The sequence below is a fragment of the Drosophila yakuba genome, chromosome 2R (assembly GCF_016746365.2).
Source record: "Drosophila yakuba strain Tai18E2 chromosome 2R, Prin_Dyak_Tai18E2_2.1, whole genome shotgun sequence".
In the NCBI taxonomy this organism is placed as follows: Eukaryota; Metazoa; Arthropoda; class Insecta; order Diptera; family Drosophilidae; genus Drosophila; species Drosophila yakuba.
The window spans coordinates 20,078,068-20,101,882 of record NC_052528.2 but is presented as its reverse complement, the minus strand read 5'-3'; the positions used below and the strand labels follow the sequence as shown (position 1 = coordinate 20,101,882).

Sequence of the window (23,815 nt, the reverse complement as noted above, 5' to 3'; positions counted from 1 at the left end):
TTTTGCACAATGATTTAGTATTTATACAGCCGGGTAGTATTTTCCAGCACTCGCGGCTGGTCACACTGCAATTCAAGCAAGAAGCAGCACGCGCCGCAGAAATTTGCCAATAATTTTCGTCCTCGCAAGCGTCGCAAGAGGAGGCGTCGTGTGATGGCAATGGCAACGGGAGCAGCATCTGGAGCAGCAGCAGCGGTTGCAGGAGCGTCGGTGGAGCAGCTCGTAGCCCAGACACTGCAGGCGGCCACAAATCCGAGCCATGAGATTGTCCAGAAGGCGGAGGCGCAGCTACGCGAGTGGGAGCAGCAGCCGGGCTTCTTTCCCACGATTGCCCGTCTGAGCATGCGACGTGGTGGTGGCGGCGGCGAAGGGGTGTCCAGTACGGAAGACTCCGAGGTAAAGGTGCGCTGGATGGCGGCTGTCTACCTGAAGAATGGCGTTGAGCGGTATTGGCGGCCCAATTCACGGCAGGAGCTGCCCGCCGAGCAGAAGCAGCAGATCCGGGAAGTTCTTCTGCGGCACTACGACGCAGAGGAAGTGCCCCAGGTCGCCCTGCAGATAGCCGTGCTCCTAGGTCGCCTGGCACGCACGGATTACCCGCGATTTTGGCCGGAACTGTTGCCCACGCTCATGAAGCAGCTGCAGTCCTGCAGTACGGATGGGGATTCAGCCCTGCAGCAGCGAATTCTTATTGTCCTACACTATGTCCTCAAGGCCCTGGCCTCACGGCGACTGATGGCCGAGCAACGGGCCTTCGAGGAGCTGGGCTCACAGATATTTGCATATCTGGCGTGGGACATCTGGGCCCCACTTACGACGCGCTTTTTGCAGCTCGTCCGAAAGGAGCAGGCGATGGCCCTCAATGCCCTTCAACGGGCCTATGTAGTGATGAGATCCCTGCGCAAGCTGGTGGTCTACGGCTGTGCCAAGCCGTACAAGTCCACGGACCACATGAACTTTGTGGAGCAGCTTTTTCAGCGGTTGCGACAGTGCCTCGAGCTGCGATATGAACTGAAGATGGGATCGGCCACGCCTGGCACTGCCACGATACTCACCGAATTGGAGCGCTTTGTGATTAAGATGATGAAGACCCTCAATGAACTGATGGAGCGGCATTCTGTTTCCTTTGCGAGGTTCGTTCCGGTGGCCCTGGAGTTCAGCTTCCACTATGTGTTCCACGAGGGCACCGCCCTCATTTTCGACGCCGGCGATCGGATCAACTTTAAAAACTTTGCCATACAGGCGCTGAACATGCTGAAAGGAATCATGCTTAGCGGCAACGATAGCATCAGTGCTCCGCCCGAAGGTGGGGCTTCCATAGAGGATGAGCTGTTGGCCAGCGCTGCTCAAAGCCACGCCAAGTTCTTCACTGCGGAGCGAGTAACCTACATCTGTGAGAAGATCGTGACGCACTATTTTCTGCTCACTCAGCAGGAGCTGGAGGAGTGGCAGCAGGATCCAGAGGGCTATGACCAGGACGACGGTGGTGGTGATGCTTGGAAGTATGCCTTAAGGCCCAGCGTGGAGACCCTCTATTTCACCTGCTTTACGCAGCACTCGCAGGTTATGATCCAGGAGGTGCTCCGTTTCGTAAGACGTGCCCAGCAACTGCAGCTTACCCCGGAATCTGACCTGAAAGTGATACTGCTGAAGGACGCCATTTACAATGCTGTAGGGCAGGCCGCCTTTCATTTCTTCAACAAGTTGGATTTTGGCGCCTGGCTCACATCTCAATTGCTGGCGGAGCTGCGCGTGGAAGCTCCCAACTTTCGGATCCTGCGGCGTCGCATCATATGGCTGGTAGGCCACTGGGTTGGCGTCCAGCTGCCCAGAGAGCTGCGTCCCCTGGCTTACGAAGCCTGCCTGCATCTTCTCCGGCCACAGGAGGATATGCCCACAAGACTGGCCGCTGCCAGAACGTTGAATCTGTTGATCGACGATTTTGAGTTCATGCCGGAAGCCTTTCACCAATATTTCTCATCACTCTTCGAGGCCCTCTTCTTGCTGCTCCATGAGGCCGGCGAATGCGACACCAAGATCGTGGTGCTGGGCACGATGACGCTGCTTGTGGAGAAGATGAGCGAGTACATCGAGCCGCAGGCACTGCAGTTCATCGCGTATTTACCCCTCCTGTGGCGCGAGAGCGAGGAATACGACCTTCTGCGCTGCGCCATCATTGGCACCCTAGAGCAGCTGGTACGCACGATACGGGATGTCCCGGAGCCAATGAAGCCCTTCCTTTACAGCGTGATCGAACTGAGCACGGATCTTCAGGTGAGTGATCTTTTAGTTATTAGCCCAGTTTTGCTGCACATTTATGTAAACCTTTATATTTAAATAAGAAACCTTGTTACAAAATTGAGTAATAATATCACAGATCAGTTTGAGTTCCAGCGAATAATGTGCAGTATCCAACGCATAAAACTTAGAACGTCTGTGTAGACTCCTGGGCCGCGACACAAGTGGTGACCATAGCTAACAATTCCTAACTGAACGGTGCGGGTCACTTGACCATTTGACATTTTCCTAAGCAGCGGACCGCCTGAGTCACCGCTACAGGTGTCCGCTCGCGATTGTCCCGCGCAGAACTGACCGTGTGCAAGCGAAGTGTGCAGGAATTGCTCACACTCGCCTTGGTCGAGCCTGTTCAGGTTGACTGTTTGCAGAACTGTGGCGGTGTTGATCAGATCAATCTTACCCCATCCAGTGGCCTCGTAGGAGGATGTATTGGGAACTTTGCCTGGATTTTGGAACAGACAAACTGGTCGTATGAACTCTGCAAAATGTGAATGATCAATAATGCGAAACGCTCAGTAGATTTAAAAGATCCATAAACCAGTATAAAATTTGGCATCTAACTTGTGTAAAAGACGATTCCATTAAGTTTAAGCAATCCTATGTCGTTGCGACCATCTTGTCTGTTTTCATATAAGCTATGCACGTGGGCAGCCGCAACGGTGTACTCCTCATACGTTGGAATACAGAACTCGGATGTACAATCTATGCGTGTAGTTGTGTCGTATTCCCCAAGGCGAACCGTTCTGTGTTAAAATTTGTTTAGTTTTGACAATTAAATAGGAGTTCATTATTTGTACTTACAACAGATTGTACTGGTCCATGCAGTGCGCTGCGGTGAGTACAAACCCTAGGAAAAACATAGTTATAAATAATTTCAAAATCACATTTGAACGCATTTGAAACTACAAACTTCTTGTGATCAATGTGCCAGCACAAACTAAAGCCGAGTTTATGTGCAAGTAGGCGATCCACGGATTAGATCCTATGTCTGCATTTCTACCGCCAATGATTCTATATGTGGGTGGAAGAGCGATGGTAGTTCCGCAATCGGGATCAATGAACTGGGCTCTCAGTTCTTGCAACAGGCAAAGAACAATGGCGAAATGAACAGTCCACAGCGATTTCATCTTAAAATCTTCGATGTCTCAGCTTTCTTTCCATACAAATGTGCTTATCTGTAACAAATAAGCTATTATTATTATACACTCAATTTGCTAGCAAAGCTATAATATATTATTTTATGAATCCGAAAAGATTACCAATACCCAATACATTCTCTTCACAGCAACACTCGCACGTCTACCTCATCGAAGATGGCATCATGCTCTGGCTGGCGGTGATTGGGAACTCGACTGCGCTGACGCCCGAGCTACTTGCTCTGTGCGACCATCTTCTGCCTATCATCGAGATGTCGTCGGAGAACCTACGCACCGTGCTGCAGCTGATTCACGCCTATATATTGCTGGACGCTCAGGCTTATCTGAGTCGTTACGGCGAGGGATTTGTGGCCTACTGTGTGCGCTCTTTCGAGGACATACGTGTGGAGGGAATTATTGCCATGCTGCGCATCTTTGAGACATGTCTGAAAACGGACGCGGCGATGGGACTGCGGCTGGTTCGACCGGCACTGCCCTTTGTCTTCCAGCAGGTGTGCCTTAAGCAGGAGTATCCCATGACCATGGGATGGTATCTGACCATCGTGGCCCGCACCCTGCTTATTGACCAGTCTGTATTCATGTCGGTGGTGCAGCAATTGCCACAAGCGGATGCTTTGGCACGCATTCTAGACGTTTGGATCGAGATGTTCCCAATGGTACCCGACACGCACGCGGAGAAGCGCAAGCTCTTCTGCCTGGCCTTTGCCTCGATCTTTGGTAGCAACGAACTGCTGCTTGCCCGCCTGCCTCACATCCTGCAGCTGGTGGACGAAACGCTGGGCGAGGTGATGGACAAGCAGTACGCCGCCACCGATGAGGGTGCCTCGAAGACCACGCCTCGCTTCTATGACTCATTGGTCATTCATGACGAGCACGAGTTGGACGAGCTGCAGCAGCAGCTGGGCAGTGGCGGCGGCGTCAGCGAGGACTTCCACACCAAGGGTTATCCGGCCAAGACCTACCACGACGACCGCCACCGGCAGCTGGTGCTGAAAGACCCCGTTTATAAGATCCCCCTTACCGAGTATCTCAAGTGGCAGCTGCAGTCGCTGCAAGCACAGCTGGGATCCCAGCGCTACGAGCAGGTGATGTGCTCCGTGGTTCCCGAGGTACTGGAGAGGATTACCATGTACATAGAGCAGACTGTGCCCAAGGCTTGTGTGGTGTGCGCGGGCTCTGGCTCCGGCTCCGGATCGGGGGCGCCTGCGGACGAGACGCTCTCCGAACAGGTCGAGTCCGGCTGATTCCGGACTGCTGTGCTTTAAAAGCTTTCTACGCTAAGTTATTAATGTATTTTGTATTGAAATTATATATTTTTAATTGTTAAAAGCTACGTTTCAGTTGTTAATCGACCGCCGGTCTCCGCTCCATTTTGCCCCTAAGCAGCGCACATATCGTTTCCTCCTTCTGCTGTAACTTATGTCGCAACTTGTCCATTTCCTCGGCGTTCCGGGCGTGCAATCCGCGCAATTGTGACTCCTTGTGCTGGACCAGCACCTCCAAGCGTCGAACCGCCTCGTACGTATCGCGCACCTCAGCCTGTCCAGCCTCCAGCTTCTGGGCCCACTGCAGCGCCATTCGCAGGCGAGCCTTCAACCGATCTCTGCCGTGTTTGGCCTTCTCCGTGCTGCGGACCAGTGACGCGGCCCGTGCGGTAGTGGCTTGCAGCTGTTCCTGGAGGGCAGTTCGCTCTCTCGCGTGCTCCTGCCGCAATTGCTCCAGCAGGGCTTTGCACTGATGTAGTGCTTCGGATTCGGCGGGAGCCTGGGGAGCAACCGTGGTGGGAGCAGCCGATGAGGCACTTTTGAGCGCGGCTAGTTCGGATTTAGTGCGCGCGTAGGCCGCCTGCAAGTGGTCCATGTCCAGGAGCAGCGTCTGCAAGCGCTGCTCGTAGCAGTGCATCACCTCCACCAGCTTCTCCTTGGCCAAGTCGGTCTTGCGAGTTTGCGCCTCCGCCTTGGAGCGACACACTCCCAATTGGGCCTGCAGACACACGCGCTCCTCGCGCCAGCCGCCGAGATCACGACGCAGTTGCTCCTGGGACTGCAGCTGTTGGGAATTACATTTAGATAGAGTACATTTCAATTTAAATGACGGATCTTAGCCTTAGATCCTTACCAGCTTTGTGTTCTCCTCCAGAGCTCGCTTCAGTTCGCCGGTGAAGTGCTCGAACTCCGTGTTATATTGAGCCAAAAGCGCGTCCTTATCCCTGAGAGATTCATCGTAGGCCTGCAGGAGTGGACCCAACGTGTGAGTGGGCAATGGCGGATACGAAGCAGATGACGAGCTGGCTTTCGCTGATGCTCCACCTGTAGTAGCACCCTCCCCAAGACGCCTCTGATCCTGGTAACTCTCGATTTGCACGTTCAGCCTGAAGACGAGCGTCTTCAGCATGTCAACATCGCCGGCCAGCGTTCGATTCTGGCCAAGAACGGTGTCCAGACGCTGGCCGAGCTGCTGGCAGCGTGTGCAGTTGGCCACCTGCTGCTCCGCCTCCGATAGACGCCGCTCCAGTTGGCCGCTGTCCTTGCGTAGTTGGTCATTCTCCTTGGCAAATTGGTCGTTGTATCGATGCAGAGTGGCCAATCGCTGCACAAGCTGTTCCAACTGCTGCTCCTTGGCCTGCAGCTGTTTCATATGGTTATTAAGGGATATATTGGAGCAATCCTTTGAGCTTACCAGCGTGTTAAGAGAGCGATCCTTTTTGCGCTCCTTGTTGGCAGTGCCCAAGTTGTCCTGTCGCTTTACTTCCACCTCCACGCTGCGTGAACGACGATTGAAATTGCCCGACAAAGTCTGAAGAACCTTTCGGTTCCTTTTGGGATGTTGCTGGTGCTGGTGCTGCTGCTGCTCCGGATCTGGCTGATCCAGGTCCGTAATCATCACATTTCGCGTGCTCATTGCGGCAGCCTTGCTATCCGAATCCTGACACTTTCTGCCTGGGCTGCTTGTAAACAATGTCGAAACCACACCCGCACTGAAGCCCGTGTCCTGGCCACGTTGCCATGGCTCCTGGTCGGGTGTTTGACCCCGTTTTTCGGCCACCCTGGCAGCCACCCCCTTGCGGAAGGAATAACTCGCCCCCAAAAAAATACCTGTATCAGTACCTGTGCTACTCACCAAAATAAGTCAAAACAAAAGGGTACCCCAGAAGTAACGCGTGCACATTTATTTTAAGAGGTATCTGTTAATCTAGACAATAGACTTTATACGCTTTAGTGTGTAATGGTAGACAACAAAAATGAAATTCTTATATTCGGGTTTTGTCACGTGGGTGAAAATATTTTGGAATTAAAATAGAAATTGACAGGAAAAATTAGAAACAGCAATCACTTTTTTAAAAGTTATTTGGCAAGTGATTCTCATTAAAAGAAAGTGTTTCAGATATTGCTCTTGGTGTCTACCATTTTTTTTACAATAGCCGTTAATAAAAACTTTAATCGATGTATGTAAATGCCAAAATTTATTGCAATATAACAATATATTCTATTACATATTATTTTAATTGCAATATAAATACAATTTTAATCAATTATTTACACTGCTAGAGTATTCAGATATTGTGTTTGCACAATAAATTTCAAATATTATGTACTGTTGCGATAAGGCCTATTATATGATTATATGTTTTTTATAAGAATGACCGAGGTGAAGCTCCGGCAGTTGGCTGACCGATCGTACAGATGATGGGCGCTTTTGTGGCGATCACAGCTCTTGCCATTGGAGTCCTCTGCTCTCCGGGCAATGGGGAATTCTTGGAACCCAGGTGCGGCGTTTCGCCCATTTTCAGAATAACCGGGGGCACTGATGCGGATATATATGCAAATCCCTGGATGGCCTACATCCATTCCTCAGTCACATTGATCTGCGGAGGAGCTCTCATTACCGAGCGTAAGTATGTGCGAATTATCGAGTACTCGGGCGATGACCACAGATTCTATCAACAGGTTTTGTCCTGACAGCGGCGCATTGTGTTCTGGAGGGAATTGCGGTGTAAGTAGCAATAAATTTATAATATTAATATGTATTATTAGTTAAATATGTGTACTTATGTACGTACATGGCGCTTTACATGGCATTTAAGTTGGTTACTCATCCATTTCGTTATAACAGAAAGGTGCGACTCGGGGAGTACGATGATTCGACGACCGAGGATTGCGACAATTGGGTCTGCAACCCACGTGCTGAGGAGTTCGACGTGGACATGGCCATCCGGCATGGCAAGTATTCCGAGCACAGAAACTTGAACGACATCGCGCTGCTTCGCTTGGCTGTTTATGTGACTTTTAAAGGTGTGAATTGAGTTGAGACCGTCGTTCCCATTGGGGCAAAATACTTAGTATACATAGTTTTGCAGTTCACATCAAGCCCATCTGCATCATTTTGGATACCACGATGAGGGAAAAATTCGATAGTGTTCAGTGGTTTATTGCCACCGGCTGGGGCTACACTAATACCAACAGGACTGGAGGTGCCCTGCAGACTATACATCTCCAGCGCTATGATCCCATCCAATGCAAGCGAGCCCTCGGCAGGCCGGTGCAGCAGAACCAGTTTTGCGCCGGAAGCCTTTGGAGCGATACGTGCCACGGCGACTCCGGCGGTCCGCTCATCCAGAACGTGCGGCACATGGACATGTTGCGTGCCGTACAATTCGGCGTGATCAGCTACGGCAGCAGGGATTGCTCCGGAATCGGGGTCTACACCGATGTGTACAGCTACACCACTTGGATCGCCACCGTAGTGCGGCAGAAAAGCCATGTGCCGGCACCATTTATGCCTAACATTTCACCTAATATCAATGTTAATTACTAATACATTGTAACCTAGCTTAATTGTGATTTTTAGGAAGGTTTTTGCTTTCTTTTTTTTTCTACAATTTATCAAAAGATCGAGATCGAATATTACATATATATTTACATGTGCACATTGGTACAGTTATTATACTTTCTTTTGAAACAAGGATTAACGTGTATTTCAATGTGCATTGCATTTAATCAATTTTATATAAGATTCGTTTGAAAAACAGAAAACAAAAAAAAAAACAGTGAGAAAAATCGTAGTTAGTTAAAGAAACAGTAATTGAAGACATATTGTATAAAATTATTAATTTCAATGTACCCAAAATTCCATCCTAAAATTTGTGCTATATTCCTTGTGAAAGTCAAATGAAAACAGCTTGACTGAAAACATTTTTTTTGCTGTGGATTGATCGGCATAGTTAATTACCAGGAATTGCAACTGATAAAGGCAGCTTTATTCCCATTTAATGATTAACGCCAGCTGCAAGGGGTTCAGTAACCAAGTTACCGTCTCGCAAAATGAGCAGTTTTCTCGCATCGATTTCCATTTACATTTGCATCTGCGTCTGCCTGAGTCTCCAGAATGAAGTGGTCGCCAACTTCATGATCCCGAATTGCGGAGTATCCTATGAGTCCCATGTGGCTACTAGAATAGTTCGCGGCAAGGAAGCTCTATTAAAATCGGCTCCATTCATGGCCTATTTGTACAACGGCTCGCAGCTCCACTGTGGCGGAACGATCATCTCCAATAGTTCGTATTTTGAAGCTGTTCTTATGACCTTAGTTATGACTCATTCATTTGCAGGGTACATTCTAACGGCTGCTCACTGTATGAGACCCTATCTGTAAGTATGCCCCACTTGTACTGAGACCATCGGGTTAATAATACTTTGGTTAATCCGATCCAGAAAGGTGCGACTGGGGGAGCATGATATTACCAGAAACCCCGACTGTCAGGCCGGCGTGTCTTGCTCCCCATCTGTCGAAGAATTCTACATCGATTTGGCAACCAAGTCCAAGAACTTCGGTCGCCACCTGGTTAATGATATTGCTCTGCTCAAGCTGAGCAGGATCATTCGATTCAATGGTCTGTATGGATTAATTATCACAGTTCGCTTAGATAGCGATATGAAAATAGAATCATCTTGCTTCTCAGTCCACATACAACCGATCTGCCTGCTTCTTAATCCGGCTGCAGCGCCCAATGTGCAAGAGTTCCAGGCCTTCGGATGGGGCCAAACCGAAAACAATCGCTCCGCCAATGTGCTCCAGACCACGTTTCTCACCCGCTACGACAACAACTACTGCAGATCGGCGCTGCATGTGCCCATGACGGATAATCAGCTGTGCGTCGGCTTTCAGGGATCGGACACCTGCTCCGGCGACTCCGGCGGACCTTTGGTGACCAAGGTGAAGTACGACGGAGTTTGGCGTTCAGTGCAGCTGGGCATCGTGAGCTTCGGCGAGAATAAGTGCCAAAGCCCTGGAGTGTATACTTATGTTCCAAACTACATTAGATGGATCCAATCTGTCATGCAGGCGAATGGCTATTGATTAAACTACTCTAAAACTGTATAAAAGTGAACGATACATAAAGCAAAAGTAGTCAGTTTTCTTGCATTATCCTGTGTTATTCCATGAGCTTTGTTTCAGTGGCCTTTCACTTTTAAAGACACATATACAAACGTAGACTTCTTGGAATGATAGTGACGGATTCCCAATAACGAGCTGATAAGAACAGTATGGTGCATACTTAACCATCATCGTCGGTTGCATTCAGTTCAGTAACGAAGCCGTGGCAAATCAGTCACACAAAATGAAGACATCTCCTGCTTGGCTTGTCGTCGCCTTTTGCCTGATCCTCCAGCGGCGGATGGTGGTCGCCCAGTTCCTGAATCCGCTGTGCGGGGTTACCTATGAGTCTCCTACGGGGACGAGGGTCGTGAACGGAAAAGAAGCTGTGCTTAAATCCGCCCCGTTTATGGCCTATTTGATTACCAACCAGTCAGTAACCCATTGCGGAGGATCCATCATAAACTCAAGTTAGTTATTTATAATCTATATATATCTATATCTATATTTATAATTTAATCTAATTATTTAATTTTAGGATTCATACTCACTGCCGCCCACTGCATTCAGCCCTATCTGTAGGTTTCCGTTTCGTTTTTCATGATTATATTTTCTCAAGCTTTTGATTTCGCGATTTAGGAGGGTGCGACTGGGGGAACACAATACAATTACTGATCCCGACTGCCAGGGATCGGTATGCTCTCCCCGTTCTGAGGAGTATGGCATTGTGAAAGCAATAAGCCATCGATTATATAGTCGTCAAACCTTGGTCAACGACATAGCTCTGCTGAAACTTGACAGGAGTATTCAATTCAATAGTAAGTTGTTCCTGAATAATTATACCCGTTACTCGTAGGGTAGAAGAGTATCTTACATTCGTTGAAAACAATGTAAGAGGAAGGAGGAAGCTTTTCTGTCCACCCGTCTGTCCGTTCGTCTGTCCGTTCGTCTGTCCGTTCGTCTGTCCGTTCGTCTGTCCGTTCGTCTGTCCGTTCGTCTGTCCGTTCGTCTGTCCGTTCGTCTGTCCGTTCGTCTGTCCGTTCCTCTGTCCGTTCGTCTGTCCGTTCGTCTGTCCGTTCGTCTGTCCGTTCGTCTGTCCGTTCGTCTGTCCGTTCGTCTGTCCGTTCGTCTGTCCGTTCCTCTGTCCGTTCTCCTGTCCGTTCGTCTGCCTGTCCGTAAGAACGTGGAGAACTGAGCATGCAGATTCTCGTGTCGAAGTTTTTTTAAAACTGTGCCACGCCCACACTTTTACAAAACATTTGAATTTTTCACCTTTTATCTTGTCTTGACAGTCTCTATCGATATGCCATAAACATTTCGGCCACTCCAATAGGACAACGTTTTAAAAAATCTCTCTGAGTAGCGGGTATTTCAAAGTTGAAGAACTTAACTGCAGCGGTCTCTATTGTTCTAACATGATTCTATCACCCAGCTCATATTCAGCCCATTTGCATACCCATTAGTCCCGCTGTCGCGCCCAATGTGGATAGATATCAGGCCTACGGCTGGGGAAGGGTCAAGAGACATGAGTTCCCCCATTTGCTGCAGACCACGGAACTTAGGGTATACGATGCCAATTACTGCATCAGGAGCTTGGATGCGTATGTAACTGGGAACCAGTTTTGCGCCGGTCATGATGATCGGGATACCTGCGAAGGCGACTCCGGTGGACCAATGGTGACCAAGGTCGATCTCGACGGAGTTAAACGAGTCCTGCAAGTGGGCATCGTGAGCGCTGGCTTAAAGAGTTGTGAAGGCTTGGGAATCTATACATATGTGCCAAATTACTTTAATTGGATTCGAAGGGCATTGCAGCTTAATGCCAACTAAATGCTGAATTCTGTTCTTAGCTTGCAATACTTTTCTATTACCGAACTAAAGAATAAAGAACGTGTATTCAAGCAACTCCTTGTCTGTGATTTAATATTTTATATTTATTTATATGTGTAATTTTCTACACATATTTAATGAAATTCAGTGAGCTCACAGCGTCGCAGAGTTCTACCATGCTATTTCTCAGTAATATTATGTTGTGCTTTCCAGTGAATCCCGTAATCGACCTCATATGCCGCCGCTTCGCGTTGCTGATAAGCCCTAAAGTTACTCTTCGGAGAGTGGCTTAAATCGGCGCTCTATGGGAAAAGATTTCTTGGAAGTTCAGTATAAACTTGCCGATTCGATCGCAATGAACACCACATTAGCAATCGCGTTGCTCGCCAGTCTGCTTGTTTTATGTTCCAAGTCGGGATCGGCGCATTATCTTTACAAGAACTGTGGTCAACAGCGCACAGAAAATTCCGCATCTGTGGGTCCGTGGACAGCACTACTGCACGAGAATGGAAGCATCTTTTGCGCCGGAACATTGATAACTGATGGTATATATAATATATATATACTATACACTAAGGACTATTGCACGGGAACTAAACTCCAAAATATTTAAATATCAATACATTTGTTTCTAGCATTCATACTGACTGCAGCGAGCTGTATTAGAGAAAACGAGGTGTAAGTAATTTCCCATTCTAGAAGTAAAACCAAACTCAAATAGAAGTTAAAACTAATTCGTGTACTCACAGCCACGTTCGCTTGGGGGAATATTGCAGAAATGCCACTGAGGACGCGGAGGATCACTTGGTTCAAATGTCTCTGAGATATCGACTTTTCAATAATGAATCGCTAGCCAATAACATCGGTCTGCTGAAACTGACCAAAAGCGTGCAGCTTAAACGTGTGTGTTTGCTTAGTTAGAGCATTCAATTCTTTCTTTACACCAAGATTTTTATTTCTCACAGCATACATTATGCCGATTTGCATTATCATTGACCCGCAGCAGCAGCCACCGGCAGGATTGATCGGAAATGCCTGGACACTAGACAGGGATGAGTACCTCACCAAGGAGTTCGGACTCATTACCATCCAGCGTAAGCAGGGGGGGTGCACTAACTTAGACTTGTACACCCAGTTTTGTGCTGGCCACTCGGGCGATTTGGAGTTCTGTGACGGTCTCATGGGCTCGCCACTGATGCAGAACTTTAGGTATATGCACAAAAATAGATACGTGCAGTTCGGCATTGCTACTGAGAGCGATATGGATTGCCAGGAGGCGCGGGGCTACACCGACGTGATGAGCTTCTACTGGTGGATCCAGGATGTGGTGTCACTGTTCAATAATGCGTACGTCTATAAGCCTAAACAGAGCTACGTTGTAGGCGATAATGTTAAGATAAGCTTCTAATTTCGCGAAACTTTATTGACGTCACAGATAAAAATAATAAATGAAAATATATTTCTAAAAGTTGTGGGATTTTCTTAATATTACAATTTATACCACAAAGTTTCATTTAAGCAGGGATTTGTTTGAACGAGACGATTTCTTTAAAACAAAATGGGTTTTTCAAAAATTTTTAAGAAATGAAACATTTAGCGGAAAACAATACTAGCGATAAGGTTGAATGTTCCAAAAACTGCGGCCTGGTCTTGGTGATTTCAGTATGTGAGTATGCCTTGTCGCGAAATGATGAGTTGCAAATTGAGGAGTGCTATTGCTGGTTTAGCTGTATTCGCATGTTTGTTCCTGCAAGTCCAAGGATCTTCTCCACTACTCTTGGAGGAGTGGTGCGGAGTGGTGCCTCAAATAAACCTGAAAATCGCAAATGGCAAACCCGCGGAATTTGGAAAATATCCGTGGATGGCCCTCTTGCACATGCGCAAAATTTTTTTTTGCGCCGGATCGCTTATAAATAACTGTTCGTTTACTCAAAATATCGTTCCTAATAATTATTTATATATATACTCGTATATATATTATATAATTTAAAGTTATTCCATTGTATTAAGGTTTTTAATGTGGGTTTCTTTACAGGGTTTGTCTTGACGGCGGGTCATTGCATTTTTGACGGAGCGCCAGTGTAAGTGGATGCGTGCCAAAAGCACTATTTTGGTAGTGAAAAACGAGAAAATGATTTCAAATTGCGCTCAATAAACGTATTTATTTTAGAATTGCTCGCTTGGGCGAATACCACAGAGACACCGATATAGACTGCGACAACAACAATAGGTGCTTGGATCCCGTGCAGGAGTACAAGGTGGACATGCTCTTCAGGCACCGGTTATACAATGACAAGGACTACACCAATGACATCGGAATGCTGCGGCTCGACAGGAAGGTTGAGTACACGCGTGGGTTGTGCGGATATTAAAATGGAAACGTTTAATTATCGTGATGTGTCTTTCACTTGCAGCTCACATCCAACCCATCTGCATTATCGTCGATAGTGATATACAGCCGTACGTGGATGAAGCAACCTGGTTTAAGGCCACCGGCTGGGGACGCACATCTGGGGATGCGAAATTCGCGTCCCGCGTTCTCCACGAACTGGACATCAACCGCCGACCAAAAGCTGATTGTGTCAAAGCCTTTGGACAGCACTTGACTCCCGAACAGATCTGTGTGGGGAACGATGACGGCAACCTGTGTAATGGAGACTCTGGTGGGCCCCAAGGTCGAAATGCCACGATGTACGGCATCGAGCGTTTCGTCCAGCTCGGCATCGCCAGCTACACGTATGAGAATTGCAGCAAAGTCAGCATTCTCACGGACGTAACTCGATATGGCAAATGGATCAGGAAAGTAGTGGAGTGGTATGGTCGGTGAATGAAATCCGTAAATAAATCACAGATTGGATTTTTATTATTATTATTATTGAAATACATAAAAAATAATCAACGAATCTAGTATACCCTTCTAATGGGTATATCGTATATTAGATCACAAAAAAAGAATCCTAGATACGATTAAACCTTATGGTTTTAAAAATTCTCTTGTTAATTCAATATGCGGTAAAATTGACTTGAATAAAGTAAGATTCTAAGGTCAATAAAAATCAAATGAGAACTTTAATATCAAAAGCTTGAATGTTTACTTTTGCTTTTCATGTGCTCATGGTAATTCCCCGAATAGCATCCGCGATAAGAGCCCCATACTCAGAAGCAAATAAATCTGCAGTAGCTCCACACATAATCAGTATTTGAGAATGACCCTCCGCACAATGAGCAGCTACATCATTGGAATGGCAGTGCTCGGCTGCCTCTGGCTTCGGGTCCAAGGATTTCGATTGCTCCTGGAAGAGGATTGCGGTGTCGCTCATAGGATAAGCCACCGAAGTGTAGATGCAAAGCTGATGGAGCATCCGTGGATGGCCTACTTGGAAACTCCCAAGGGATACCATTGCTCTGGCACTCTAGTTAATCACTGTAAGCAAATGTAGCAAATGAACTGCTTGTCATGCATACATATATTATTCGATTCTGTTTCAGGGTTCGTTCTAACGGCAGCTCACTGTGTTCCGGACGACTTGCAAATGTAATTACTCACTTAAAATATATTTCGCACTAAAAACTTCAATTGGAATTTCAATTCAATTGAAATCTTGCGATTATACCAAGCGCGAATCTAATGAAATCATTTTCCCAAAGAACCGTTCGCCTGGGAGACTACAATACGGGAACCAAGCTGGACTGCGTCAACCACAGGTGCCAGGAAGCCCACCAGGAGTACGATGTGGACATGGGCTTCAGGCATAAGTCTTACAATGCGGATAACCAAACCAACGACATAGGGATGCTGCGACTGGGCAGAAGGGTGAAGTACTCACGTGAGTCAAGTTAGAAAAAGTGTACAACATTTTCTTAATATCAATGCATCCTCACTATGCAGGTCAAATACGTCCCATTTGCATTTTCGTAAGCAACCGATGGGAGCCACTGATTGAGAAGTTCACCTGGTTTACTGCCACCATTTGGCGAGAGACCGCCCCAAATGCAACGAGCAAAGTTCTCCAGACCATCGACATCGAACGCCACCACCCCCAAAAACCGAACAACGCAGATGTATGCTTAGAGATCTATGGCAGGAACACGACGTACGGACAGATGTGCGCCGGCAGCAAGATGAGCCACCTCTGCAGAAGCGACTCCGGGGCACCGCAGACCCGGAAAATGTGGCACAATGGCTTAGACCGCATGGTGCAGCTGGGCATCGCCAGCTGGGCGAAGGGGAAGTGTGAGGACTCCGGCATACTCACGGATCTCTTAAGCTATGCTAGCTGGATCAAACGGGTGGTTCGGCAACATGGACCCTCAGCAGATATGGACCCTCATATGACAGAAGGGTTCGATGAAACTGCAGAGTTTTATAACCCGATATAATGTCATATCAATTGTAAGGCTTTTTATTGGTAGCTCTATTTTATTCAGACAGTAGACATGTAATGATGATGGTGTTGTAATATGACTGATATATTACAATTTATTACTTCACTTATATATGTATGTACTTTTATACTATATGATTAATTAAAAGGTTCAAAGCTAAACAAACTCTTCTGTAAGATACCCATTCATCAGCATTACTTGAATCGGTGTTCTTAATCCTGGACAGACAGACGGAATTGGCTCTATTGACTCGGCTATCCTTATCGCCTAATCTTATTGAGTATTTAAGATTTGAAAAGATTCCCATTTTTAGGGTTGAATCATAAGCATTTATCTCCAGTTTAAGAATCTCCAGCTTAAGAAAGAGGAAAATACTGAATCCATTTAAACTCTGAAAGTTTTGTGACATTTAATGTAGAAAATATTCGATTCTACATTGTTGGTTGAAAACCCGGCTAAGCGCAGGTAATGTAAAATTACCATGATACTTACATGGTGCTCAGATTGAAAAATGATTGAAATGTGTTGTTGTAAATGTACTATAATTGAAACCTGTTGATTTTTTTTATACATCTTAAAAAAATTTATTGAAATATTTGAATGCGGGAAAAAAAGTCGTAGTCGTGTTCTTCATATCAGCTGTAGCTATTTTGCACGAAAATGTGTTGCCTCAAAACACTTGTTCTAATAACAAAAACGTGATTGCTGATATTAGCTCAGGTCAGCTTCTAGTGTATGTCAGGGCTTAAGAAAGATATTCGTGCGCAAGTCGCTGGAAATTGGCCCACTCGTGCCAATTATAAATGTTTTTTATAAACAAGTTCGGATCGCATGAAATTGCAACCCGTTTTGCGCAGAGTGCAAATAGCTTGCTAATCGATATTTCAGACCCCTGCCCTTCCGATCTCGAGCTCAAGATAAGCGAAATGTTAAAAATAAACAATTCAATTGATACTCTTAATGTGTGCTCATTTAATAAATTGCATTTAATATTCTATAACTAATAATATATAGTCTTTATAGGTGTTAACATAATAGCACGTATGTTAGTTAGATAAGTTAGCCTATTTTTCAAGGGGATGAATTGAACATAAATAATGTTTTAAAACTTAACGTTAGTTGATATGGCTATACATCGTTGAACCGGCATATAACCGGTTACGCTGGCGTCTTTTTGAGCGATTTGATTGATTGGACTAGGGTATATCGATCTCCAGAGAGATGGAGCACGGCGGAGCTACTGCATGGCGTGTCTTGGGTGGATGTAGTGGGAGCCGGAGATGTTGTCCTCCCGGTAAATGGCGGTCATCAGGAGCAGCAGAGTGCCGACGATCACGGCTCTGAGGGCTTTGCCAACAAATTGAATGTGCTCCATGTTCCGATGCTCGTCGACTGGTTACTGGTACTGGATTGGGGCGTAGAAATTAGCAATCTTTGCGCGTCTGGCTTTGGAACGATACTGAACGCTCGGCGTGATAGCAAGCTGAATTTATTGCAGCTCCAAGTGATGTGTTTTCCCCCAGTTGGCGGCTGTAATGTGGAATATCTGCGGTAAGGGTAGTTTCCCATCCGCCGATTTGGAAATGCCCCAATCCCAAGTGCGTTATGATCACTTCACATGGCCACAGAATGTTATTTTTTCTGCACTCTGCAGTCGGAACAAAGCGAATACTCCTCTCAGAACGAGATCGTTGACTGCCTCTGTGCGTTTCGCTATAATGAATTCAACTAACACATTTTGGCATCGTCAACGTGCCAAGATTGCAAATCAGAAGCAATCAATTGAAAGACGTGGCGTTGGCGCATTTTCTTAGATCATTGCTCTTTAGAACTGGCAGAGACTGGACTCGAGGAATCTGGAAGAATTGATTTAGGTAAAGACCCTTGTTCTATATGCACATATATCATTGTATCCAACTCACCTAACATATCGCTGGAACTTGGGACTGTGGCAGAATTGGGTGCAACAGCGCCACATGTTGTGCGAGATCTTTCGATATAAGGAAAGAGTATTTACGGCGAGACTACTCGAGATCCGAATGGGATTCAAGGTCCAGTTAAGGGGAAAATCCCGCTCGATGTTCTGCAAGTGCGGCATCTCTCGATGAGTTCTCGTTTCGGACTGAGGATCAAGGAAAAGATGATCTCAGGTAAACGGAGGCAGCTGCATTTTCTTCGCGCCTCCAGATGCCGAGGGGTAGGTCATGTCTTTGTGAGCAGAATGGAGTGAGAATAGAGTTCTGGTTACAGACGATTCGCAGTTTGAATTACTTGGATTTAACTGAGAACCACAACATGCTAGGTAACATGGCTGATGTGCAAATCTTATTTTCTTTCATTGCAAAAAATGTATTCATAAATATTTTAAATAGGTAGCTTTGAGATACTGGTACTTGTATTTTAAGATTAATGCCCGCGAATTGTAATAGAAACGAGTGTATTACCAGCTCCATTAATTTTTAATTAATATTTAAAAATATTTATTTATTATTTGTTTCTCTGTAAAATGTAATCTCGCTATTTGGCCTGCAACCAGATAACCCACAGCGATGCCTCAAAAGCTGAACTGTCTTCTGTATTCAGTTCACTTATAAGCTTGGTGGCGCAATGACGCTTCTGCAATTGCTGCTCCTGGCATTATGCCTTCAACTGGGACAGCAATCCGGGCAAGCAGATGCGTTGGGAAACCAAACGGAGAAGCCCTGTAAGTGCAAGCGTATGGAGGGTGACCTTTAGTAACCTTTCCCTCCCCAAGATCCTGCGTACTGCACTACCTACGATCAGAAGCCAGGCAAATGCGTAAACTACAAAAATTGTCAGTACATCGCGGCAATAGTTTCGAAGCCAAAGGACCAGCTCACCGCCAAGGACTTGGAAATAAAGAGGAATGCCCTTTGCTCGGCAAATTCCAGAGTGAGTGCTGATTCAACAAAATTAGATACAGTAAAGGAGATTACAGTTTTCCACAGAGAATCGTCTGCTGTGAGGAATCCATCAATGAGTCGGGCTTGGAGTTGCTGAAGGCCAGTGAGAGTTCGTGTGGCGAATTCGGGGATCAGAAGGTCACCGGAGGAAATGAGATCCAAATGGGATCCCGACCTTGGATGGCTCTGCTCCAATTCAATATATCTGACTCTAATAAGCGGATATCCTTTGCGTGCGGTGGCACGTTGATTACACCACGTACGTTTTTAGAACACCAAAAATTAAGTATTTGTTAATTTTATGATTGAACAGGCTACGTCCTGACAGCCGCCCACTGCGTGATGGAATCATTGTAAGTATTACTAAACTGGAGTGTGAAAAGATAATGGCAAAAAGTTAAATTTATAGTAAAACGGTAAAGAATCATTTATATTAACTCATTCCACAGGTTTTCAGTTCGAGTTGGAGAGCACAGAATCTCCACGGAGCGAGATTGCAAGACCTATGCCACAAGAGAAATCTGCCTGCCTCCTTACCAGGATGTGCCTATCCAAGAATCCGTTGTCCACGAGGGATACCACGCTAAAACGCTTCACTATGACATAGCGCTTCTCCGCCTGGCAAGATCGATAGAGTTCAGCCGTGAGTTCCTTACTCCCCCCATCTAAACCCTGATATAATAACTTCCGATCTGCAGAGTTCGTCAAACCCATATGCTTGCCGCTGTACGAGGAGGTTAGGCAGAGCATCTGGGACAAACGTAGACCAAACCAAAAGGTCACCGGCTGGGGTATCGACGAGCAGAGTGTGCTATCCGATGTGCCCAGGGAGGGCGACGTGACCCGGCTGAGTCTCGACCAATGCTCCGTGGGTCGGAACACTACAATACTGATCGCCAATCAACTGTGTGTCAGTGCCTTCCAACGGGACAGCTGCCAGGGCGATTCCGGCGGACCGCTATTGTATCCGTATCTTTACCTTGGGCAACAGCGATTCGTCCAGACAGGCATCGTTAGCAAGGGACCCATGTACTGCGGCCAGGGATCTTCAGCCATTTACACGGACGTTACTAGGTTTGTTCCATGGATAACCCAGAATATAAAGTCCTAACTGGGCTAAGACAACTTTGCCTACAGTACTGCACATTTCATTTCGATGCAATAATATAATAAAATATCACTTTTATTTCCTTACTACGAATTGGTTAATTTCTTGTCATGTCCACTCTCAAGTTATTTATAACGCAAGGGAGATTATTAAATAGGCCACATTGATAAGATAATGCCGGTATATATACTTTAACATAAGCCAATAGGAAAAACAACTGAAGATCAATGTTACTCCGCAGTAGTCCTTTTTTTGGCCTTATCAAGTATATTGGAATTAATGGCACCTTCGTATTTTTTAAATGTTACACTGTAGATACTTCCAAGCTAAAGTGTTTGGGTATCTACGCCGAGGGCATCCACCAGTTGGGAAATTCGCTGAGCTCGTGTCAATTTCCACGATACGCAGGACAAAGCCGTGATGAAGAAGCCAATCGCTGGAAAGCGAAAGTTCAGCATGGCAACTATCCATTAAAGTTACTATTATTTAAGGTACTCACCCATCAGAAGAATGGCCTCGGATGTCTCATCCTGCCAGGCTTTCGACACAACACAGAGCAGTATGAAACCGCTGAGCAGGCAAAAGGATCCAACTACGACGGCTAGCGTGATGAGTATGATCACTGGGTCATTCAGAGGTCCGTAGTCGAAGAGAGTGCGGCAGAGTGAGGGTTTCCGGGGCATAGAAGTACCACTGTAGAATGATAATATCTAACAATTAAATTGCGTTTACTTTGGCGACACTGTGCAGCACTACGAACCAGGCTTGTGAGTAGGTGGGGAGAATGGGAACAGCTCTGCACTCCATGGCGCTCCTGAAGCAACTGAAGTTGGAGCTCCACACAAATATTTTTGGGTGGCTGGCGGGCCCTACTTCTCCACATTCTAAATTTAGCCCTTAGACGGCTGACGATCGCAGACGCGTGTCTGAGTTTGGAGTTAGGGCATCACATTGTCTATTTATAGGTCATCTAGGAAATGGTTCGATCCGGCGGAACCAGCGGAACAGATGTTTCAGTTCTACTTTCAGTTGGCTACTTCTGCAGTCACAATGCGTCTATTTTCGTATCTATTTCCTTTGCAGAGTTCAATGCTCCGGGTGCTTTGAGCTGGGGAAAGCGACGCATTCGACGAAATCGAAGATCCCGAGGAGTCGTGTAATGTAATAAATCAACTTCATTACTGCCTCACAAATGTCGAAGGGGGCGTGGCAGGGGCGAACAAGTGCGAATCATTAACTCGATGTCTCGAAGTTCACGTTTCACAGGTTCGCATGTGCGAAGGTAGCGTTGACAACCGACACGCGCAGTTTTCACATTTTCCCCCAGCATTTTCCGCCCATCTCCGGCGTAGTTATAGAAATATACTTGGCTGCTGCATTCAAGCGAGATGTAAATTATGCAAAATAACGACGTCAAAGTTTCAATATAATGAAGCCAACGGACTGGCGGGGTTTGGTAGCTGGGGGGGCTCACAGGTTGGGAAATATTATAGTCTGAAATTTCATCCCTAATGTTTCTATGCCATTAAGCCAAATAGAAAACGAAAAGCAACTTATGTGCCAGAATGTAATACCTTTAGAACCACAGATGCATGAGGGTGAACTTAAAGTCCCATTTCATGCACGTATTTAAATTTTAAATGGTTTTGAAAGTTTGCGAAATATTACTAAAGTGTTTAATTGAATTGCTACTGGATTTAAAAACTCTAAGGGTTCTTTAAATAAGTTGATTGCTAGCAGTTACAACTTTTTCCCTTTTGCTTAGTTATCGCCGGACCAACACTCAATCACTGACCCAAGCCCCGAAGACATAAAAATCAAATCGAAGCCGTCGCCATAAACAATTATGAACTTTGTTGCACATTGTTGTCCACACATGGCCACACGGATCCTGCTCCTTGTCGTCGCCTTGGTTACATTGTAAAACGTTTTATTGTCGCCGCCATCTGGCGACGATTTGTTGGCAGCAGCCACCCACTGAAACCAGCGAAGCCACCAGAGGTGCCAATATGTCCTTTTTGTTTGCTGAAAATAACACCCCTAATATATCCTTACTATAGAAGGAAATGTGCTTTAGATTGACTAATTAAAATCCAACTATAATTACTCTCGGGTTAGAAGTACTTAATACTTAAATCCTTTTTATATAAAATAAAATTATAAATGAGCTCAATAAATAGAAATATTTAACAAGTAATTACATATCTTATTTTATTTGAAAGCTTGTTTGCTCATCACTGCTGCTGAAGCCACCCTAAAAATTGGATTCCAAGGTGTAAGCCGGCGGCACGACGACAACTGTTATGCTTATCGGATGCTTTCTGAATAAGAATAAGAATTCGGATGCGGATGTGGATGTGGACGGGACTGGAGTGCGGATTCCAGGAGCTGCGGCAAATTGCTGCTGATTGTCAGGTTCAGGCGACGCTGCGTAAATAACTGAAAGCGGGCCGAGGTGCCAACTGCCTTTGAGCCGGGCCCAAAAGTTTGGCCAAGCACATTAGACGGGGATGGCCAAACTTCGCACCGATTAACTTGGCAGTCCAATGAAAAGGGCAGTTGCCAGTTGGCAGTCGACAGTCGGATGATGATGATGGTGATGGTGATGGTGAAAATCTTATCGCCGCACAAGAACCCGTTTCGTTTTAGTGCCGCAATCAGCGCTGTTCACTTGCAATGGCCGTGGCAGGACAAATATTTTACTTTTACTCTTTCGCGTCCGCTTCGAGATTCATTTTTTTCTTTTTGTATTTTTTGTATACCGTCTCCGTTTCTGACTTTAACTTTCCAGCCCCCACTCCCCGCAAAGTTGAGCCCTCTAATGCGCTGCAAAAGTGTGCCAAAGACGCTGACAGCGAAATCAAACACAAGGCGGTTGGAGTGGGCAGTGTACATACATACATACATATATACGGCCAGGCAGCGGGGAAGGTCCTGCAGAAGATCCTGCAGAAGGTCCGAGGAAAGGATGCACAAAGTTAAAATTAAATTAGCGTTTTTTCGAGCTAAGCAGGGTAGCAGGGCGCTGAGGGTTTGGGTCATTCTGGGCCACGGAATGAAGTGCAAGGGCATTTGATTCGCTGGGGAATGCGGGGTATCTCTGGGTCGAATCCGAGTGCTGTCCGCTAACAAGGTATTCGCATCCTAGTGCCGCTGTCTGTCACTGGCTGCTACTTAGCCAAATTAAAATTTCAGAGCATTTATGCGCTGCCACATGTGGGGTCTCGTGATTTAGAAGCCACTCTAAGGTAATTCATCTAATATAATTTTTAAAATTGTAATACTTATTGCATTTTGGGTGTATTGTACAACAAGCATTCTTCAGGATGCAGAACATCTTATCATAAATTTTATATAATACCAAATTAATTGTGTTACAAAGAAATTTTGTCTGGGAATCATATATACACAATGTACATATTTTTAAAATTTTATTTACCTTTTGAATATTTATAGAGCATTGATTCTGCGACTAGCGGATTAAACAGTTTCGCTTCCGTTTCGCTGTTAGTGTCCTTTTAGCGCTTCGCATTTATGCTTGTTTAAGCAAACGCCGTGTTATCGTCCGGATCCGGATTCGTGTCCGGATCCGTGTCCGTGTCCGGGTCCGTGTCCGAGTCCAGTCGAAAGGATAATGCGCGTAATTGTTGTCCGTGCCCGGCTGTTGGCGCTGAAGGAGCGCCTCTATTTGCATGGAACGCATTAAAAGTCGCTGGCGCAGCGCCGTGGCAATTCAAT

At 46.1% G+C, this 23,815-nt stretch overlaps 13 protein-coding genes across 17 annotated transcripts; 8 read left to right on the top strand and 5 right to left on the bottom strand.

The window, feature by feature from the left end:
- The first annotated feature begins 31 nt into the window (after positions 1-31).
- On the top strand, positions 32-4,784 carry LOC6531539 (importin-11). Its single transcript, XM_039372918.2, has 2 exons — positions 32-2,274; positions 3,584-4,784. Exons 1-2 carry the CDS (start codon positions 154-156, stop codon positions 4,697-4,699), a joined length of 3,237 nt encoding a protein of 1,078 aa, XP_039228852.1. The 5' UTR covers positions 32-153; the 3' UTR covers positions 4,700-4,784.
- On the bottom strand, positions 2,303-3,639 carry LOC6531540 (phenoloxidase-activating enzyme 1). Of its 2 annotated transcripts, none has more exons than XM_015195907.2 (5): positions 3,558-3,639; positions 3,209-3,473; positions 3,100-3,145; positions 2,860-3,041; positions 2,303-2,776 (listed from the first exon to the last, which is right to left on the bottom strand). In XM_015195907.2, the coding sequence occupies exons 2-5, from the start codon at positions 3,423-3,425 to the stop codon at positions 2,379-2,381; spliced, it is 843 nt and encodes a 280-aa protein (XP_015051393.1). In that variant the 5' UTR covers positions 3,426-3,473; positions 3,558-3,639; the 3' UTR covers positions 2,303-2,378. The 2 variants fall into 2 exon arrangements, with proteins under 2 accessions (XP_015051393.1, XP_002092339.2); XM_002092303.3 differs by having other exon boundaries at positions 3,564-3,633.
- Positions 4,734-6,757, bottom strand: LOC6531538 (protein Cep89 homolog). The gene is made up of 3 exons (XM_002092301.4): positions 6,135-6,757; positions 5,574-6,083; positions 4,734-5,504 (listed from the first exon to the last, which is right to left on the bottom strand). The coding sequence occupies exons 1-3, from the start codon at positions 6,354-6,356 to the stop codon at positions 4,800-4,802; spliced, it is 1,437 nt and encodes a 478-aa protein (XP_002092337.1). The 5' UTR covers positions 6,357-6,757; the 3' UTR covers positions 4,734-4,799.
- Positions 6,758-7,105: 348 nt separating this feature from the next.
- LOC6531537 (serine protease grass) lies at positions 7,106-8,420 on the top strand. Its single transcript, XM_002092300.3, has 4 exons — positions 7,106-7,346; positions 7,403-7,448; positions 7,569-7,747; positions 7,813-8,420. Exons 1-4 carry the CDS (start codon positions 7,139-7,141, stop codon positions 8,268-8,270), a joined length of 891 nt encoding a protein of 296 aa, XP_002092336.1. The 5' UTR covers positions 7,106-7,138; the 3' UTR covers positions 8,271-8,420.
- A 115-nt stretch (positions 8,421-8,535) lies between these two features.
- Positions 8,536-9,870, top strand: LOC6531536 (serine protease grass). 2 transcript variants are annotated; one of them, XM_002092299.4, is made up of 4 exons: positions 8,536-9,008; positions 9,063-9,102; positions 9,166-9,344; positions 9,414-9,864. In XM_002092299.4, exons 1-4 carry the CDS (start codon positions 8,777-8,779, stop codon positions 9,809-9,811), a joined length of 849 nt encoding a protein of 282 aa, XP_002092335.1. In that variant the 5' UTR covers positions 8,536-8,776; the 3' UTR covers positions 9,812-9,864. The 2 variants fall into 2 exon arrangements, with proteins under 2 accessions (XP_002092335.1, XP_015051392.1); XM_015195906.3 differs by having other exon boundaries at positions 9,166-9,870.
- A 195-nt stretch (positions 9,871-10,065) lies between these two features.
- LOC6531535 (serine protease grass) lies at positions 10,066-11,734 on the top strand. Its single transcript, XM_002092298.4, has 4 exons — positions 10,066-10,299; positions 10,368-10,407; positions 10,469-10,647; positions 11,262-11,734. Exons 1-4 carry the CDS (start codon positions 10,074-10,076, stop codon positions 11,657-11,659), a joined length of 843 nt encoding a protein of 280 aa, XP_002092334.1. The 5' UTR covers positions 10,066-10,073; the 3' UTR covers positions 11,660-11,734.
- Positions 11,735-11,985: 251 nt separating this feature from the next.
- On the top strand, positions 11,986-13,127 carry LOC6531534 (trypsin-2). 3 transcript variants are annotated; one of them, XM_039372960.1, is made up of 4 exons: positions 11,986-12,204; positions 12,295-12,337; positions 12,436-12,560; positions 12,625-13,127. In XM_039372960.1, exons 1-4 carry the CDS (start codon positions 12,015-12,017, stop codon positions 13,065-13,067), a joined length of 801 nt encoding a protein of 266 aa, XP_039228894.1. In that variant the 5' UTR covers positions 11,986-12,014; the 3' UTR covers positions 13,068-13,127. The 3 variants fall into 3 exon arrangements, with proteins under 3 accessions (XP_039228894.1, XP_002092333.1, XP_039228895.1); XM_002092297.4 differs by having other exon boundaries at positions 11,987-12,204; positions 12,409-12,560; XM_039372961.1 differs by lacking the exons at positions 11,986-12,204; positions 12,295-12,337 and having other exon boundaries at positions 12,479-12,562.
- A 191-nt stretch (positions 13,128-13,318) lies between these two features.
- On the top strand, positions 13,319-14,734 carry LOC6531533 (serine protease grass). The gene is made up of 4 exons (XM_002092296.3): positions 13,319-13,578; positions 13,695-13,740; positions 13,830-14,011; positions 14,074-14,734. The coding sequence occupies exons 1-4, from the start codon at positions 13,332-13,334 to the stop codon at positions 14,484-14,486; spliced, it is 888 nt and encodes a 295-aa protein (XP_002092332.2). The 5' UTR covers positions 13,319-13,331; the 3' UTR covers positions 14,487-14,734.
- A 112-nt stretch (positions 14,735-14,846) lies between these two features.
- Positions 14,847-16,206, top strand: LOC6531532 (melanization protease 1). Its single transcript, XM_002092295.4, has 4 exons — positions 14,847-15,085; positions 15,149-15,194; positions 15,308-15,486; positions 15,549-16,206. Exons 1-4 carry the CDS (start codon positions 14,866-14,868, stop codon positions 16,037-16,039), a joined length of 936 nt encoding a protein of 311 aa, XP_002092331.2. The 5' UTR covers positions 14,847-14,865; the 3' UTR covers positions 16,040-16,206.
- A 787-nt stretch (positions 16,207-16,993) lies between these two features.
- LOC26535432 lies at positions 16,994-17,807 on the bottom strand. The gene has a single exon (XM_015195905.3). The coding sequence runs from the start codon at positions 17,418-17,420 to the stop codon at positions 17,283-17,285; it is 138 nt and encodes a 45-aa protein (XP_015051391.1). The 5' UTR covers positions 17,421-17,807; the 3' UTR covers positions 16,994-17,282.
- A 4-nt stretch (positions 17,808-17,811) lies between these two features.
- On the bottom strand, positions 17,812-18,187 carry LOC6531531. Its single transcript, XM_002092294.4, has 2 exons — positions 17,968-18,187; positions 17,812-17,901 (listed from the first exon to the last, which is right to left on the bottom strand). Exons 1-2 carry the CDS (start codon positions 18,141-18,143, stop codon positions 17,871-17,873), a joined length of 207 nt encoding a protein of 68 aa, XP_002092330.3. The 5' UTR covers positions 18,144-18,187; the 3' UTR covers positions 17,812-17,870.
- Positions 18,188-18,616: 429 nt separating this feature from the next.
- On the top strand, positions 18,617-20,170 carry LOC6531530 (serine protease grass). Its single transcript, XM_002092293.3, has 6 exons — positions 18,617-18,749; positions 18,801-18,958; positions 19,015-19,228; positions 19,283-19,322; positions 19,419-19,612; positions 19,668-20,170. Exons 1-6 carry the CDS (start codon positions 18,653-18,655, stop codon positions 20,078-20,080), a joined length of 1,116 nt encoding a protein of 371 aa, XP_002092329.1. The 5' UTR covers positions 18,617-18,652; the 3' UTR covers positions 20,081-20,170.
- Positions 20,137-20,896, bottom strand: LOC6531529. The gene is made up of 3 exons (XM_002092292.4): positions 20,838-20,896; positions 20,577-20,770; positions 20,137-20,513 (listed from the first exon to the last, which is right to left on the bottom strand). The coding sequence occupies exons 1-3, from the start codon at positions 20,882-20,884 to the stop codon at positions 20,404-20,406; spliced, it is 351 nt and encodes a 116-aa protein (XP_002092328.1). The 5' UTR covers positions 20,885-20,896; the 3' UTR covers positions 20,137-20,403.
- Positions 20,897-23,815: the final 2,919 nt, after the last annotated feature.